General features: G+C 53.5%; 1 protein-coding gene across 2 annotated transcripts in view; it reads left to right on the top strand.

Moving 5' to 3' along the window:
• Positions 1-18,410, top strand: part of ARRB1 (arrestin beta 1) — a 74,760-nt gene that overhangs the window by 5,998 nt on the left and 50,352 nt on the right. The window contains exon 1 of one of the 2 annotated variants that reach the window (XM_081798835.1): positions 13,253-13,320. The exons of the other annotated variant lie outside the window; for it this stretch is intronic. Within the exon in view, the coding sequence (XP_081654961.1) occupies positions 13,295-13,320 (26 nt within the window). The 5' untranslated portion in view covers positions 13,253-13,294. Of the gene's footprint in view, positions 1-13,252; positions 13,321-18,410 lie in introns of those variants that run through there. 2 annotated transcript variants of the gene reach the window in all.

Here is an 18,410-nt window from a genome sequence, read left to right as displayed (position 1 = left end):
GCCATTAACGGGCACAGATGTGTTTTGACAAAGGGGCAGGGGCAGGGGTGGGGAGTGGACAGCTGCGATGTACCATCTCAGGAGGGTCCCAGAGGTATGCTCTAATGCTTAATCGTTGCTATGTGACCTTCACATTCACCCTCTCTGGGTCTTGGTATCCCTGGGGAAGTCAAATCAGCCATCACAGGCAAGGAGGTAACTCTCCTTGAGTTACCCATTTCCTGTGTTCTGCTAGTGGGCTTGGGGGTGACCTTTCTTCCAGGGGGTGCCAGAAGTTGGGGAGAGGGCAAAGTTCAGGCCTCTGTCACAGGCCAGTGGGACCGAGACTTCAGGGGACCTGGGCCTGGGGGTGACTGTGGATTGTGCCCTCAGCCCACTGTGTGGTCTGCTTAGCATAGACTGATTAGTATAGTGGGTAGCTTTAGGAAGAACCAGATTTCCTGGTTGCAGATATCAGCTCTGGCACTTACCAGCTCCGTGACTTCACCTACTATTTAACCCTTTCTCTGCCATAGCACCCTCATTCGCAAAATGGGGTAGTAATAGTGCCTACAGAGGAGGTTGCCTTGAGGAGTAACTGAGTTGAAATAGGTAAAGCTCAGGGACAAGTCCCTGGCCAAAGGGCAGTGTTATTTGAGCTTAGCGCCCTCACCAGGCTGCGAGCTCCCCCACAGAAGGACCCTGTTTGATTCACTCTTGAGGTCTCAGAGGTTTCGGCACAAGCCTGTTTCATCATTGGCCCTTAGTACACAGGTGGTGACCTCAGTGCCCTTCCTGTCTGTCCTTCAAGGCCTGGATCATATATGGCCTCCTCCTTCAGGAAGTCCTCACTGATCACCCTGATCACCAAGTGCCTTGTGACTTTTTTTTTTCCCCATTCTTTCTTTCTCTCTCTCTCTCTCTCATTCTTGGCACTGATCCACTCCCCCACATCCCCCACATGTCCTGGTTATTTACATACTTGTGATGTCCCCTGTGTGAGACCAAGGACACCTGTCTTGAGTCTTTTGTCCCTGTACCTGTGTAGACCTGGCATGGCGCACTGAACTCCATAAATATTTGTTTATGCTATGAAGGGGGCTGAATGTAGGTGTTTCACTGGGAAAAGCTACACTTGAGTTTGGTGTGGACAGTGGCACATCTTTGCTGACTTTGAAATATCGACAAGTGATTTTGTGTGTGTGCGTGACCCAAAGGGCGGGGGTCATTGGATGAGCAGCTTTACCTTGCTAGGAGAATGTGTTCTCTGATAACCAGAGCTCCCCAGCACGGGGATTGGTGGCTCATTCCAGCCTTCTTGCTTTTGCTTCTGCTGCTCCCCCCATTTAGAATGCCACCCTCACTTGGAGCCGCTTGCCCAAATCCTACTTCCTCAGTAAGTGCCCCAGCCATGGAGCCATCCCTTGCTGGCTCCCAGAGTGTGGGTTCCATTCATCATCCCCATCCTCAGACATTTCCTGAGCCTTTCTGGGTCTGGACTGTGGCATGGGCGAGTATGGAGTCTCTCTTTAGAATGGACATCTGGATCTGGCTACAATATATCCAGTGTGGTTTGACCTGGCCTGAGGAGGGGACCATGGCTTCCGATGACCTGCCGGTGATCAAGGAGCTCTTTATGCAGCTGGAGAGATCTCCCCATTGGCTTCCCACTGGGCAAGTACTCAGAACCCACCTAATTACTGGGGACAGGGTTCTGGGCACTGGATCCAGCAGGCTGCGGTCATGATCAGCTAATTAAACCACCCAAGAATCGCTCGTTGGCCCTGAGAAGTGGAAGGAAGAAGGTGGGGGTAGTGGGGCTCAGAAGAGTGTGAGAAGGCAAGCGATGCTATGAAGGAGGCTTCAGACATGGGGCCTGCAGGCAGAGCTGGGGAAAAGAAAGCAGGAGGTGGGGAGAGAGGGTGGGGGAGCAGGGAGAGAAGCAGACAGACAGACGGTTGAGAGGGAGTGCTATCTGGGGACAGCACCCAAGTGAGATAAGTCAAGGGCAGGGGCTCTGACCTGGGAAGGAGGGACTCCACTTCTTCACTATCCCTCTGATACCATGGACAAGCTGCTTTTGCTCTTTGGACCTCAGTTTCTCCATGTGTCAAGAAGGAAGGAGAAAGGGCTTTGGCCTAGGAGGCCCTAGGATGCTTTTCTTCTCAGTTCTAGAGGGGGAGAGAATGTGGAGAGCTAGAAGGGGAGAGGGCATAGACAGCAGGCTGTGTTCTGTGCTGGATAGCTTGGCTGCTAGCAGCCCTGTCTTCTGGAAGGGGTAGGCATTGGGTGGGTGTGATCCAGCCTGAGATTGAACGCCTGTAGTTTAATCGGAAGGGAAGACTCTGTGTGGCAGCAGGCAAGCCCTTGGCCTCTGTCATGCCCTGTCCCTGTCCTCATGGCAACCAGTGGCTCCCAAACTAGCGTCCTCAGTGGTGACCAGTGAAGGCTGTGCAGTGTGTCCCAAGAGTAGCACCCCCAGGTGTATGGGGCTCCCCAAAGGTCGAGCCCCGAGGTCTGGAGTGTGGATTTTAGAGTCACACACAGTCGGGCGGCTTTGCTGTCCGGCAGTATCGCACACCAGCTCCATGACTGTGGGGAAGGGTCTTAGGCTCTCTGGACGTCAGTTTTCTCGTTTGTGCGGCAGGTCTAATAATACCACCTACCGCATTTGGTTGCTGTGGCCCAGAGGGTAGGGATTTGATGAAGCCCTCGCTGTCATTCCAGCCCAGGAGCGGATCTCAGCTCTTCTCTCTGCTCCCCTGTCTCCCGCATCCCCTCCCTCCTGTCCTGTTCGGTGCTGTGCACACAGCTGAGTATGCGGGGCTGGGGGGTTGCGCCGGCCTAGAGAAGAAGTTCAGATGATGGCAGGAAAGGGAAGTGAGATTGCCGAGGGCCGGGAGGGGCAGAGCAGGGTGCTGCTGGGCAGCCTGAGTCCTTAGCCTTTTGGCCCCTCACCCGTGGCACACTGTCTAGGAGGAAGTGGGGAGAATCTGTGGGGCAAGAAGCCAGGGGCAGGGGTGGGCCTTGTGGAGGGCCCTAGGCCTCTCTCCCGTAGCCCACACCCCGAGGCGCAGCGGTGGTGTCCGGAGCCAGGTTTTCAGCCGGGGAAGCCAGCAGGCCACTGACAGCAGCCCTTCCTCGTTTCCAACCCCTAGCAGGGGGTGGGGGGGCGGGGGGGGTGCCTGCTTGGAGCTGAGACGCTTGGAAAGCAGCGCCTGCCTCCGAGGTCTGCCTAGGTCTGGAGGAGAGGCAGCAAAGGAGGGAAGCAAGCTGCCTCCCCCTCCCCAAGCCTCTCCCTGTGGTGCTGGGCTGTGACATGCCAGGGCCTCTGACTCCAAGGAAGCTGCTTACATAAGTCGGCCCAACTCTCTGCTTCCTTCTTCTCTTCCTCCCCAGAGGGGCCCAGGAGGAGGCTGGAGTGCGTGGCTCAGGATTCCTGGGACTGAGAGGTCAGTGTGAGCCGCCCCCTGCCTGGGCTGGTGGTACATGTGGCCCACACCATTTCGGAAGCAGAGCTGTACGTGCTGCCTTAGCCCGGGGCCGCTGAGGTTGGCTCCACGCACCGCCCGCCTTCCCACACTCCTGCGAGCAGAGCTGCAAAGGGTAGAAGCCCTCATTAGAGGAAACAGGCTGTGTCCTGAGATAATTTGCCTGTGAAGTACCCCCAGAGGGGACCTGGCCTCTTTGCAGCCAGACGAACAAATAGCCAGCATTTTTCAGCGTGTTCCACTCAGTTCCACAAACATTTCTCAAGCACTCGCTGGGTGCCAGGCCCAGACCTCCACTCAACACGTGTCCCCACACCGCCTGCTCCCCCAGTGGCCTGTCTCTCCTAGGGGGAGGCTGACTTGGGGAGCAGCTCTGCTCCTGTCTCCCACCCGAGACCTTTCTCAGAGGCCTAGCCCTCGGGGACTGGGGTGGCGGGGAACCACGGGGGTTCCTCCCGGCTGGGTGTTTACAGGGTTGGCTTCTACCCTTCCTGTTCTGCCAGCCCGGTGCTCCCAAGAAGGGACCAGTGAAGGAACACTTCTGTGGTCCTGCCACGCGGCAGGTCCTGGGCTGGGCATCTGACCCACTAAGAGGAGGAAACACGCAGGTCTCAGCCCTCCTGCTGCTCCTGTCTTTTGGGGGAGAGGAAATAGATCATCACAACACACTAGAAGAAGGGGTAACGTGGATTAGTTTATACTGGAGGCAGAGCCTGCCGAGTGGCTGAGGGTCAGAGGCAGCCCCTTAGATGTGGGGGACGCCAGAGCACGCTTTGGGTGGTGAGTCGGAAGTGAGCCACAGGTGAAGCTTGTCTGGGTGGCATCTGCGACAGAGGTTTTCAGCCGGGACTGACTTCCTTGGTCAGATACTCGAGAACCCGCTGTGTACCAGGCACAGTGTCAGACTCCTCAGCTGTTGTCAGTTAGGGGTAGACTGGGGCTGCAGATTGTATTTAAACAACAAAAAAATTTTTTTAAAAGATTTTATTCATTTGCGAGAGAGAGACAGAGGGCACATTGGGGGGGGGGGGGGCAGAGGGAGAGGGAGAAGAGACTCCTCGCTGAGCAGGGAGCCCGATCCCAGGACCCCGAGATCATGACCTGAGCTGAAGGCAGATGCTTAACCGACTGAGCCCCCCAGGTGGGGCTGCAAACTGTTTGAGGGCACAAAATCTAGGGTGAAAGTCAAAGTTCTGCCCCATGGCATCACAGTGAGTGTTTGGGCCTGGACAGAAGAAATGGCACGGATATAGGAGGAGACACCAGGTCGAGCAAAGCCACCATCAGAAACGAGGCAGTTTGGGGGTCTGCCCCGGTCTCTTCTGGTGGAGGGCCACCAGAGCAAAGGCTTTCCTCCAGTGGAGGAGACCCTGCAGAGGGTCTGATGACTTCCTAGATGAGCAGTGGGCATGAAATAGGAAACCACATCTTACGAGAAACAGCTCTAAGCTTTGGGGCTGTGGGGTGGCTATGGAGGGGGGGACACTGCAGCTCTGAGGGCCATCTCTGGAGGCCAGGGGCTGCGTGGCAGAGAGAAGCAGTGGGCTGGGGTTCTCACCTTCCCTCTCCCAGTAGCTCTGGTATCTCCGGTAGCTCCGTGTCTGTGGGGTTTTTCAGCCTCTGGGCATAAAGTTTCTGTTCTTTTTCTGTCGTATCTGTGCTAATGAAAGCACCTGGCACATTAGCAGGATGATTTTATTATGGGGCTTTATAGCCCCAGGGCAGTGGAAGAAACCTGGAAGCATTTTTAAACTCAGTAAGGAGAACTTTTTCTTTGCAAGGGATTTTTTTAATATCCTAAAAATGACAAAGATGATCACATGGCATAATAGAGTGGTTAATATGCACATATTCATTTCTCATTTAGAGGGCTGACTTCAGCAGCAAGGACTCGGTATGCATGCTTGAGACAGTCTGGTCAGCTCTGATGTTCACTCTTTTGTTCACTCTTTTGCAGTCAATTTTGCCAAAAAAAAAAAAAATGGTAAAGGTTTTTGGTAAGAGGACCTTTCAACCAAAGAACCATGACCCAGTCCCAGATCGAGTCCTGTCCCAGGCCACACAGCAGCCTGGCTCGGCTTCTGTTGGAGGGTTTGGTTTGGCGGCAGGGGCGTGCCAAGCTCCTAATCTTTTTTTTTTTTTTTAAAGATTTTTTATTTATTTATTTGAGACAGAGAGAATGAGAGACAGAGAGCATGAGAGGGAGGAGGGTCAGAGGGAGAAGCAGACTCCCTGCCGAGCAGGGAGCCCGATGCGGGACTCCATCCAGGGACTCCAGGATCATGACCTGAGCCGAAGGCAGTCGCCAAGCTCCTAATCTTAACCTTCAGAGCACCCAGCCTGATGGTGATGGATACACGTCCCTATCACCAAAGTTATTTTCTTCTCCCCATTCCACTGCCACTGGTTCAGGCCAAGCCCCGCTTCTGGCCTGGACTGTTTCAGTAATCTCTGGGCTCAGTCCTGGTCCCTTTGCTCAGTCAAGACACCTCCCAAACCATTGTCCTCTTATTCTGAAATTCACATCTGACTCCGTTTTTCTCCTCTGGCTTAAAAAAGGGCTGGTAGCTCCCCATTTCCTGTAGGACAGTCCACATTCTCCAGGGGCATTGGAGGCCCTCCACGGTCTGTGCCAGACTTCCTTCCTGTGCTCCTTCCCCAGCTCTCCGCACCACCCTGGCTGCGCTTTTTTTGATATTCCTCCACAGTCTTCATACTTTCTCCGCACTGTGGCTTTGTTCAAGCCGGCCTCTCTGTCTGGGATGCCTTCTTCCTCTGACCGGTGACATCTCCCTTATATTTTAAGGTTGAACCTCACCTCAGCGTGGTTCAGTTGATGTGTTGTATTGAGCACCTCGCTGCATGCTTAGGCATGACACCTTCCCTTGACTGGGTGCCCCCCGCTCAGGCCGTCGGTGTCCTCCTACATGTTCCCTTGCACCCGTAGGCTTCCGGGATGGTGCGGTCCATCACAGTTAGCTGCTGACATGTCAGTTTCCTGTGCTAGTGGGCAGACCTGTGTCTGGTACCTCTTGGCCCCCCAGCTCCTGATAGGGCTGGCCTAGCCACATGAGGTCTAGGTTTGCAGAAGTGAACTGAAACAAGAGTACAAGCCCCACACGCCCATGCAGATGGGCGTTTGTGCAAACACACCCACACTTCTGACACATCTGGCCGTTGTACTCATGTAAGTAGGGGCCAGAATTGGGTGGGGGTGTGAGTCAGGGAAGATTCCCTGGAGGAAGTGAGCCCTGAGCTGCTGACCCAAAGGAGAAGCACTCTTTCCCTCTTCTCACTTCCTTCCTGGCCCTGGTGCTGAGAGAAAACAGCTGACATGGGCTGTGGAAAGGGAAATGTTGGTATTGTGAATTTGGGGGTTGGGATCTCCTAGCCTGGAGGTGATTGAATCAGGCACTTGCCTCCCTCTCTCTCTCCCTCCCTCTCTCTCTCCCTCCAATAGGTAGTCCCTCCCCTTCCCTTCCTCCCTCCCTCCATTCCCAGTCTCCTTTATCCCCTCCCTTCCTTCTCCTCCTCTCCTTCCTCCCTCCTCCCTCCCCTCCCTCCCTCCTGCCCCACCTCCCTCCTTCCACCCTCCCCTCCACATATATTTTCTGAACCTCTAGCGCATGCCAAATACTGGCGGCTACAAAACTGATTAAATAAAACATATCTTTATATTTTTCTGTCTTCTGATGTTCATGTTGGAACCTGCCCTTTCCTTTATCTGTCTCAGTGGATCTGAGTTCAAGTGTTGGCATGTCACTGATAGCTCTGTGAGTCTAGGCAGGCCAAGGCACTTCTCTGAGCTCTAGTTTTCTTTCGTATACCGTGGAGAGGATAATACCCTCCTCCTAAGATTGCAGTGGATGATGTGTGTGAGGTGCGGAGCAGGTGGCTTTGATTGTAGTTCCTCATTGAGTGAGAGCCACTCTCCAGCTGGAAGCCGTGTCCATGTGTCCTCAGTGACTAGCACAGGGCCAGGCACACAGTACAGCAGCGTGATCAATGATCCCAGTTCTCCTGGGACTGCCTCAGTCCATCTTGGGAAACTCCTTTGTCCTGGGTGAATGTGGACAGCTGGTCACCCTACACTACATTCTCCGTAAGGTTTGTAGAATGGATATATATGAGTGAATGAATCTTGGGGGAAGTACAGAGCTGGGACTTGGGCAAGCAAGAGCAAGCCCTGGGCAGTTGGCTTGTCGGGTGAGAGGTGGTCTCTGTGCAGGGTCTGGATGGCCGGGAAGGTGGGAGGTGGGATGTAGGCACGAGGCCTTCTGCTGCTTGGCAGCATGTGGGAAGGTCCAGGCCCTGAGTCTGCGAGGCTGTTGCTTTCAAGCAGGTTTCAGGCTTCCAAGGCCTGTGCGCTCTCTCTCTGACACATCCAGAGAGGAAAAGGCAATTGCTGGTCCACTGTTTCTAGGAAGGCCTGTCATAAGCCACTAGCTGTTCCTGTGCCACAGAAGCTGGAGGCCTCTTGTTCTTCACACAACACACTGTGTTCCGGCACGTGTGCCTCCTGAGCTCCGCGCTCCAGACTGAAGAGCCTGGGCAGAGGACCGCGCTGGGAGACGGGAGAGCAGGGCCATAGCCCCGTTCCCCGGTCCTGGCCCAGAGACTGAGCGAGACCTCAGTTCCCCACCTGTCCCCTGAGGATCCAGCCCTTCCTTGCAGGGTGTCTGTGAGATATCACTTGTGAAGATCCCTTGGCATGTCTAGCCCAGAGTAGGTATACGGTGCGTGTCCTCTGTTGTCCCTTTCTGTAAATGGGGACAATACATCTGGCTCTGCATACCTTCCAGCGCTGATGTGTGGGCCAAATGAGAAGCGGGATGTGGGAACACTTGGTAAACAGTGTCATAACCTTCAAATACTTGGGGCTGGGGTTCTTGGTACGGCTGTTTCTGGGTTCCAGGCACAGGTGGGGATGACCCTGCCCTCCCAGGCATGAGGATCCTCCTGGAGATGTGCTCCAGGATCACAGAGAAACCCAGCGGTGCTGTCCATGTGAGCATGCAGGGCGGTCCTGTGCTCAGATGAGCTCTGCTTCTTCTGAAACTGTGGCAACAGGGAGACAGACAGACAGACTTGGTCCGGTCTCAGGGAGGGTTCCGTTGCAGCAGGACACGTGATAAGAAGAAGGAATGTCCTCCGGAGCCTCCTCTGTCTGTTGGGCTGGAGGCAGGGCCTTTGTGAAGGCGGGTGGTGTTCGGATCGCCTCTGGGCCCTTCCTCCAGCCCAGGGGCGGACTCACCATGAGGCTGGTGCGGCTTCAGCTTCAGGCCCTTTGTGCTCCAGGGCTCCTTCTGAGACCTAGCACTGTGTCCACGTGCTCAGACGTTTTGTGAAAGGTGCAAAAGGAAGGTATTTGTGTACTCTCCTTCTTTTTTTTTTTTTTTTTTTTAAGAGGGCTTCCAAACTCTATGAACTCATTCAAGCCTGGATCTGCCCCTGCTCAGGCCGGGTGGTCCTTTGTGCCAGGATGTTGGTGCCACGTCCCTGCATGTGCTCGGGGAGGTCTCATCCCACACATGCGGACCTGGTCATCAGTTACAGCCCTCCCTAATGAGGCAGGACCTGAAAGTCATCTGGGGGAGCCAGTTCCAGGCCAGGCCCAGCTGCAGATCTCCCTGGCTGTGTAAAGAAGAGACTGGAAAAGTCCTTCTGCCCTCAGTCTTACTCATCTGTAACATGGACATCATCCCTACCTGAAAAGGCTGTGGAAAGGTTTAAATAATGTACCGCAGGTGAAACTGCCTAGGAGAGCCCCAGGCTTGTCGCGGGAGCTCAGTAAATGTTGGTGGAACCTGGATGGAGATGGGCAGGGGGAGGGGTGGGGAGGGTTGGGGGAAAGGGGTGGGGGGCACCCCTTCTGTTGGGGTGGAAGCAGCCTGCTGTCTGTCAGATTCACCTGCACTGCACTGTGCCTGGTGCTAGGTGCTGGGTGTACGGATATGGACGGCTGGGGTGGGGTGCTGGTAGTCAGATGAGCTAAGAGGGTGAAAAGGGTTTATAAGCCGTGAATTACAGTTTCCTGGGAAAGAGCTATTGTAAACTGAGTGGCCTTTTGGTGGGGGAGGGCAGAGTGGAAATCTGGACCGACCTTTCCTGCTCCTGGGGGGTGAGAGGTCACTAGCCTGACCGGTTTTGTTTGAGAGAAGCAGCCCAGGCAGGCAAGCCTGACCTTTCCTGCTTAGAAGGGAAACCAGGCCGGCAAGGTGTGCTGCTTGCCACATCCTGCACCCTCGCGGAAAGCTGGGGAAAGGGGAAGCTAGCTTAATGGTGGTCGTCCTGTCCCTCCCAACTCCAGCGCCCCCTTCAGGGAGGGGAGGGAAGGGCAGTGGGGTGGGGCCTAGCGGGAAAGAACGGAAGCTTTGGTGTAAGGCTACCTTTCCCATCCCACCACTATTGCTTATGTCTGTGACCTTGAGACAGTTATGTAATCTTTCTGAACCTCTGTTTTCTTATCTTTAAAACGGGGGTGATAATATTCTCTCCCCACTGCCTGGGTTGTAGTAAGGCCTAAATGAGATAATGTAGGCCTTAGCCCGGTACCTGGCACACAGTGGGTGCTCAGTAAATACCAGTCATCCCTCCCTCCTCCCCCATGACGCTCATCAAGCTGTCTTGCGTTCTACTCCTTTATCCCTTTGCGCATGCCCTCGGGTGGACTGGGCTCCCGGGGGGGCAAAGGTTATATATTTTATTCATCCATCATTACACCCCCAGCCCTGGCACAGTACTCTCGAGACACCTTGAACCGGTAGGCGAGAAGCTGCACTGGCTCAAAGAAAAGAGCAGTAAGTTTTAGCCAGAAATTCACTTACTACACACCTACTGTGCGCTCCTACCAGAGGCCTACTGGGTGGTCTGTGCCCTGCAGAGCTTGAATGGCCACTTGTAACTTCCTGTCACCCTCTGTACCCGTGACTTTCTTGTCTTTTCTTCTGGTCCCAGTACCCGGCACAGCGGGTACCCATACATTTTTGTTGAGTGAATGGCTGTCTTCCTCCTTCCCCACACGCCCCTTTTCTGAAGTCAGGCTTGGTGTCCCTCCCAGCCCACCCACTTTCCAGCTGCGGCAAGTTGCCCTGCCTTGATCAGCTTCAGCTTCAGCTTCCTCCTCTTTAACATGGAGAAAATAGTGATACCAGATATCCAAGGGCTCAACTGTGCCTAAAACAAGGTAAGCACCCCATAATGTCAGCTGCTATTTTTCACATGCTCTCCAAAGGTCTTCGTCGTGTGGTGGGGGGAGCATTCCATTCCTGCAGACCCTCTCTGCTGGCCTCACAATGGATTTGGAGCTCTGTGCAAACTGTTTATGTTTCCCCAGCAGAGTTTATTACCCAGACGGGCCTCCTGCAATTAATTACAAGCAGAGCAAATAACTTGTCCCTGGGAGGCTGGGCTTGGCATAAACATTTACATCCAGCCAGGGGCCAGCCCAGAGGCTAGGCTCTTTCCTCCAGCCTCTGGAACAGAGGGAGACCAGAGGATCCGGGCCGAGAGGCGTGGGATGGGGTGGGATGCCAAAGAGAAACAGCTTTCCTTCAATTGCTTTTCCTGGAGGACTCCTTAGCCCTTGAGGTGCTGGGCCTCTGCTTTCTCTTTTCATCTCCCTCATTGCCCCACAAGGAGAGTCCCTGTATGCAGATGGGGAAATCGAGGCTTAGCTAAATTAAGCAGTCTGCTTAAAGCCACACGGCTTGCAGGGGAGGCAGAAGCTGAGGGTTCAAGTGGTAGTGGTGTGGAAAAATAAAAAGAGAGGCTAGAAGCTGGGAAATCACCGAGGGATTGTTTATTCTTTCACTTGTTCTTTCACCACGTATTTGTTGGGCCCCTGTCCTGTGTGAGGGGGGCTTGAGGAGGCAGTGCTGACTATTAGTGACGACTGGGACCGACTGCCTCCGCATTGAATGCCAGAAACTCCCTCAGGATGGTCCTGTTAACAGATGTGTGGCAGAGGCCGTTTCTTGGAGGGCGGGAAGGAGGTGGCCTCTGTGGGTCTCTCGTGCTCAGAGCCACACTATCTTACACAGAGAGGTGGCCTGAAGGCGAGTAGTCTTCAAAAAAAAAAATGAAAAAAGGAAGGGTCCTAGGTGGCTCAGTCGGCTAGGCATCTCACTCTTGATTTTGGCTCAGGTCATGATCTCAGGGTCATGAGATTGAGCCCCACGTCAGGCTCTGCAGTGGCCAAGGAGCCCATGGAGCCTGCTTAAGATTCTCTCTCTCTCCCTTTGCCCCTCCCCCCACCTCTCTCTGTCTCAAAAACCCCAAACCCCCCCAAAAAACAAAAAGAAGGGCCCTCTGAAGTCAGCTCACTCCTCCCAACCTAGAATCTAGAATCCGAGCCCCTACTTTTGGGCAGAGAAGGTTCAGAGAAGGTTTGGCTCAAAGTTACACAGTAGGAAGGCGTAGTGGGAATTCCTGGCAAAGGGCTTTTTCTCGTGCATTTCTGTCTTAGGGGTGAAATGGCCTATCGGTAGGGGAAACGCTCATGGCTGTCCTGATCCCATGCCCCCTCCCCGCTCCGTGGCTGTGAGTCCTGTGCTTTCTGGAGGCCCTTCCAGCTCAGCAGCTCCTGCTCCGCTTGGAAGTCTTGCTGTGTAACTCTCTAGAGCCTCCCTCTGGGGGCCATCTTCCCTCTATGCTGGAAGGAAAGCTAAGAAGACTTAGGGAGGAAAAGGAGCAGGGTCCTCCTGCCCCTGTACTCATTTTGGACGTGGTGTGCCTGGATTCTGGACCCTCTGGGGGTGGGCAAGAGCGCATCTCTGCAGCTTCAGGCCCTGGGGGACCCTGGAGCCTTGCCTGAGCCCTCCACTCTGTGTTGTCAGCTCCTGGCCCAGAGCCTGGCATGTGGTAACTGATGTCCAGGAAAGGTGTGCCTTGCAGGGTGAGTGAACGGCTGGGAGACAAGGATACTCTAGGGAAGGACACTCTAGTTTGGCAGCCGGGGGTTCCACTCCAAGTCACCACTCGACCACGGATGGACGTCAGCGTTGCTTCCAGAAAGGAGACAGGACAATAGTCCTCACTCACAGGGTCGTGGTGAGGCTCAAAAGGCAGCCAAAAGTGGAAACAGATGTGCATCAGTGGTTGGATGTCTAAACCGATCGTGGTCAGTCCAAACCATGGAGGAGTATTGAATCATAACAAGGAATGAAATACGTGGTGCCTGCTCTGACAGGGACGCTTGAAAACAGTGCTCTAAGTGAAGGAAGCCAGTCGCCCAGGTCACACGTCGTAGGATTCCATTTATATGAAATGTCCAGAATAGATCCATCCGTAGCCGCTAGGGGATGGGGAGGAGAGACTACCTATGGGTGAGGCATTTTACTGTGGACCCATGGACATGTTTTGGAAATGGAGGAGGTAGGTTTTTTGTTTTTTTTGCACATCATGAATGTACTAAATGCCACTAATTATTCACTTTGAAATGGTAAGTTTCATGTTATGTGAATTTCACCTCAATACATTATTTTTTTTTAATGGCTTTAAAAAAAATCTGTTAGGATACTGGAGGTGAGACACGGGTGTTGGGGTGAGGCTCCTGGAGGAAGATGGTGTGGGAATGAACGAACAGCTGTGAGGGTGCAGGTGTCAAGTGGGAGGCAGTTTGGCAGACTGGTAGGAGCAAGGGTTCTAGAACAAGACTGATAGGATTCAAAGTTATGTGGCCTTGGGCAGGTTATTTAACCCTTCTGTTTCGGTTTTCTCATCTGTGCGATGGGAATAATGAAGTTTTTATTATGGGGCTCGTAATCTTTTATTATGGAAATTATAAAATTTTCCTGAGGATTGAATGAGTTAATATTTGTAAAATGCTGAGAATGGCGCTTGGCACAAAGTAAGTACTAAGTAAGTGTTAGCTGCTGTTATTATTGTTCATTCACATTTCTGTTTATTTGCTTACTTACTGAGCACCAGGCCCGGGCTGTGCCCTGAGGGCCGGGCTGTGAGCGGCCCCGGGGCCTATTCTCAGGGGTGCCCTCACACCTCGGTTCAGGAGTCAGGCCCCGCAGTACCACCCCCCGCCCCAGCACTGCACCTGTAGCTCCAGCTGTTAATGAAAATCGTTCATCACCTCCTGCTTCTCGGAGCTGCCTGAGCAGCTAGGACCTGGCAGGCCTCTTTCATGGCTTTTGAAAACACCCAGGTCTTGGGGGCTGGCGCCTTGGGCTTTCGGGAATGTTAGAAAGTCCCTGGGCCTTGGTCTCCCTGCTTGTCGTGGGAGACATCAGGCTGGCTGTGCTCTGGGGTTCTCAGTGTTTTTTAACCTCCAGATCTCTGAGCCCATGTTTGGGATGGGCCTAAGGTGTCATATCTGTTGAGATTTAATTTATAAAAAGTGGACAGTCTTTTTGGGGCTGGCATTCTGGACAACCAAGGTAGGGGGTTGGAGTGGGAGTCAGGGGTCCCTTCTGAGCTCCGGCCTTCAAGCTTCTGCCTCCTTTTGGGCCTGGCCAGCCCCTGTCAGGCCCCCTAACCCTTCCAGCGGTCATTCAGGCTCAGAGTCTCGTGGGCTGCTGCCCATCCCTTTTCTATCAGGCCCTCTGTGTCGGCACCCCTCTCACTGCCATCCTCAGTCCCTCACTCCAGCACAGTCATATGCCCCTTCCCCGCACTGTGACATTCAGCACACGCACAATCACCAGGTCATGGTCACTCCTGTACACCCCCAGCAAAGTCTTGCTCAACTCCTGTACCCACTTTCTACCACCTGCATCCCTCAGCTCACCTCCAACCACCTGCCCTCCTTCCACCCAGAGCTCTGTCTCCACCTGCTGGCTTCCCTGCCAGATGCTTGTCACAGAGGTTGTCCCAGGGCAAAGGAGCAGAAAAGTCATTCCAGGAAGGAGCTTGCTTTCTCTCTTCTTGTAAAAGCAAAGCTACATCTTAAGTAGCTTGAGTCAGGCTTCCAGAACTCCTCCCTGGTGGTGGGAGGATGGATAAAACAGGCAGTCGCCGCTGAGCTGGAGGGCCTCCGGAAGAAGGCAGAGCCAGAGTCAGGCCAGGCAGAGTTCTCTGGGTTCTCAGAAAGCCCTACTATATTCATATCCCCTCTTCTCTCTCTCAGACACAGGCAGCACACTCCTACACACATGCACCCTGGCCCTCAAGGATTTGGCACATGGTGATCAGGGAAGATTTCTTGGGTAGAATACTCATTTATTCAGCCTTTCATTCATCCACGGGCCTTTGCTCAGTGCCAGGCCCTGTGCTGAACCCTGGGGACACAGAGTGGGGCCGGGCCAGGTCCCTGCCTGAGGGCTGGTGAGGGAGGCTGCTGGGCACTCAGAAGGATACAGTGCAGTCTGATAAATGCCATGCATTCGTTTGCTCATTCAACAAAGGCTTGCTAAACACCTGCTACGTACCAGGCACCAATCTAGCACTGGGGCACTAGCCCAGAACAAAGTAGGCAAGAACTTTTACCTTCCCCAGGCTAGCCTTCTGGTGCTGTGTCATCCTAGAGACAGAGTGACCAGAGTTCTGAGGGCACATTTCAAAAGAGCTAATATTTATCTTTCAGTAACTATTTAAAAAAATTTTTTTTTAAATTTTATTAATTTATTTGTCAGAGAGAGAGAGCACGAGCACAAGCAGGGGGAGCAGCAGGCAGAGGGAGAAGCAGGCATCCCGCTGAGCAAGAAGCCCGATGCGGGACTCGATCCCAGGACCCTGGGATCATGACCTGAGCCAAAGGGAGACGCTCAACCAACTGAGCCACCCAGGCATCCCTCAATAACTATTTTTAAAAACACAAAACCTTCACATTTGGACAGGAGAAGATAGCAATCATCCATAATTTCATCACTTTGGAAGAACATTAAAAAGATTTTTTGTGTGTCTTTGCTGTGCATGTGTGCGTGCGTGTATGTGTGCACGTGTCTGTATTCAGACGCAATTGTGCTTAAACTGTGTGTGACATCTGGACTAATGCTTTTTTTCCTCCAGCATTTCCCCTGTCATTAACCCAGCATTAATAAATCCATATTTATTAATGACACATAGAGTTCCTCATGCAAATGCTCCACAGTTTATTGAACCCTCCCCTTATTTGGCATGGACATTATTTCTAGTTTTTGCTATTACAAATAATGCTGAAACGATTAGCTTCAAAACTATCCAATGACTCTCTGAAGGCAGGATCCCAGAAGTTGCAAAGGTCCCAGGTTCTGCAGGGGCCCATCCTCCCTCTTCCCTGTACACCTTTCTTATTGCGAAGGTGCAACTTCTTGCTTGCAGGGGAAAGAAGATTCCCGCCAGGTCAATCTCAATACGAGTTGTTGCATTTCTCCTTTGCTGCATAAACAATCAGCCGATAACTCAGTAGCTGGAAACGACAACATTCATTTTTTCTCTCTTCCGGTCTCTGTGGGTCAGGATGTGGGAAAGGCTCAGCTGGGCATGTCTGGCTCAGGGTCTTAGGCGGTCGCAGCTGGCCCAGGGGCTGGAGCAGCTGGGTGCTCGCAGCGGGACCTTGTTGATATTATCCCTGGAGTCTGGCCCTGTCTCACTCTGTCTCGTGGCTGCCTCTTGTGCGGGCCACCTCCATGTCTCCCCTGGATGAATGATGCCAGCTGAACACACAGCGCTCTCTGTGGGCCTGGGATTCTTGCCAGTTCTTGACATATGTGAAGTTGCTCATTGAATCCTCATGGCCACCCAAGGAGGCAGGTGCTGTTGTGATCTCGCTTCCAGCTCAGAAAGTGCACATGTGGGATTTGAACCCAGAGCAGCCTTGTTACTGATCCTGCCCCCTAACTGGTCTCCCTGTGTCTACTCTAGCATCTCTGCCCTTCCATTCTCCACCCAGTGGCCAAAGTGAGCGTATTAAAGGGTCATTACATTGTTTGCATCCATTCCCTGCTGAAACCCTGCCAATGTCTTATCATGGTGACGATAGAATCCTGAGTGCTGACCAAGGCCACCTGGTGACCGGGCGCTGCTGCCTCCTTGCCCCTGCTGGCCTCGCCCACCCGTCTCCCTCAGTACCTTCAGGGAGGCTTGCCCCAGCCTCCGAGCTTCTGTGTAGCTGCCCACCCCTTGCCCCTGTCAGAGTTATTACTGCTGCTTCTTCAGCTCCTAGCTCGGATCTCCCTTCCTGCAGCAGCCTTCTCAACTTCTCAGGCGGGTCCGTCACCTCTCCTGTGCTCTTGGAGCACCGTATTTGGCGGCACTTACTGTAAGAGTCACCGTGTACTATTTGTGTGACGTCTGTCTTGCGGGGCTGTGATGTTGCACACTTGCGGGGGGATGCTGTTGGCACTGTGGTCTGCATCATGGAACCCCCGGGTATCGGGCAGTGTGGAGCCCTGCTATCTTCCTGCTAGAAGGGAAGCTTTGTGTAGACAGGTTCGGTTGCACAGATCTGCCCTAGTTACCATTCGTCCCCGGTGGTCAAGAGTATCTGATATGGAAAAGTCACTCAATAAATATTTGTGGAATATTATTAATAATAATAAGAGCTAATATGTATTACCAAGTGTTAGGCAATCCTCAGAACAACCTTATGGGGTAGGCCCCCTTGTCATCCCCTCGTTTCAGATGAGGAAACAGGCTGAGGAAGGGGGAGTCGCTTGACTGATGTCCTCTAGTGAGTGGAAGGTTCACCCAAGGCAGACTGGTTCACTATGATAAAAAAGTGAATGAGAGAAGGATCCCTCCAGTCTAGCAGCTTAGAGCTTGTGAGATGAAGGAAGGCCCAGACACATGTCATTGCAATAAAGCTTCTCACACAGTGGTGAGGACATATGTGCGGGGAGGGTTGTTTTCCTCCAGTAGGGAGAGAGGACGGAGAGAAAGGGCCCCTGGACAGGAAGTGGATTTGCTTTGGGGCCACTCTCCCACTTGGATGCCAGGCCTGGCCGCACTCTTCTGACCACAGGCTCTGTCTCCCTGGCTCACTGTCCCGAAATGAAGGCCTGAGGAAAGAAGGTACCAGCCAGGACACGGATGGGGTAGGACTCTCCCATGTGCCGAAGTCATACCAGAGGGCTCAGTTCTTAGTTACTTGGAGGCCTGTCCTTAACCTGGTGCCTCTCCTGAGAGGAAAGGGGATATGAGAGTTTCCATTATACTGGTGAGGGAATGGATTGACCCAGAAAAGTCAAGGGAATGGTCTAGGTCCCAGAGCCAGGACCAGAACCCAGATCCCTGGAAGCCCCTCAGCCCCCAGGACTCTTGAGTGTGTGTGTGTGTGTGTGTGTGAGAGAGAGAGAGTGAGTGTGTGAGTGTATGGGTGTGTGAGAGTATGAGTGTGGAGTGGGGGTGGGGGACAAAGATGATGCCTCCCCCTTCCTCAGTACCCTGGCTCCTTCTGACCCCTTATCCCAGCAGTGTGTCCTACCAGAGGAAAAGGCCCTCATTAAGGCTCTGTGGACTGTCCCACAGTGCCTGCCAGTCCTGGTTGTTTGGGAGTCCAGAGTCACCTTCGTGCCCACGCTCCATCCGTTGAATTCTTTGGCTTTCCCACCGGCCTGTGGGCTTTCTAAGGGCGAAGCCTTGACTCTACTGTCAGGTCAGTTTTGCTGCACGGTATTTTCTGAGTTTGTGCTAAATCCTGTGTGGAGCCAAGCCCAGCCCAGAGGTTGGTTCAGGGGCTTTGGGAAAAGTTGGTACCTGAGTGGGTCTTGAAGGAGTAGGAGTGACCAAGTAGAGTCCGTATCACCTTCCGCCCTGAGCCCCGGCCCCTGTGGGTACAGAGCTGGGCAGGCACTGGTGAATGATCTCCACCCCGCCCCCCCCCCCCCCCCACCAGCTCCAGTTTCCAGCAGGGCTACCCAGTCCCTGAAGCTTCCAGAGACTCCAGCCCTGGGCGCCTGCCCAGCCACTGCCCCTCTGAGGCCCCAGCTTCTTTCCCTGTCTCCTTCCTCACAGGTCTGTCTTCTGGGGATTCTGTTTTGGTTGGAAAGAGGAGGCGGAGGTGTTTGC

This window comes from Leptonychotes weddellii, chromosome 11 (genome assembly GCF_054177405.1).
Source record: "Leptonychotes weddellii isolate Sample4059 chromosome 11, ASM5417740v2, whole genome shotgun sequence".
NCBI classification, from domain to species: domain Eukaryota; kingdom Metazoa; phylum Chordata; class Mammalia; order Carnivora; family Phocidae; genus Leptonychotes; species Leptonychotes weddellii.
The sequence above is the reverse complement of the archived record's forward strand: the minus strand, read 5'-3'. Positions and strand labels throughout refer to the sequence as shown.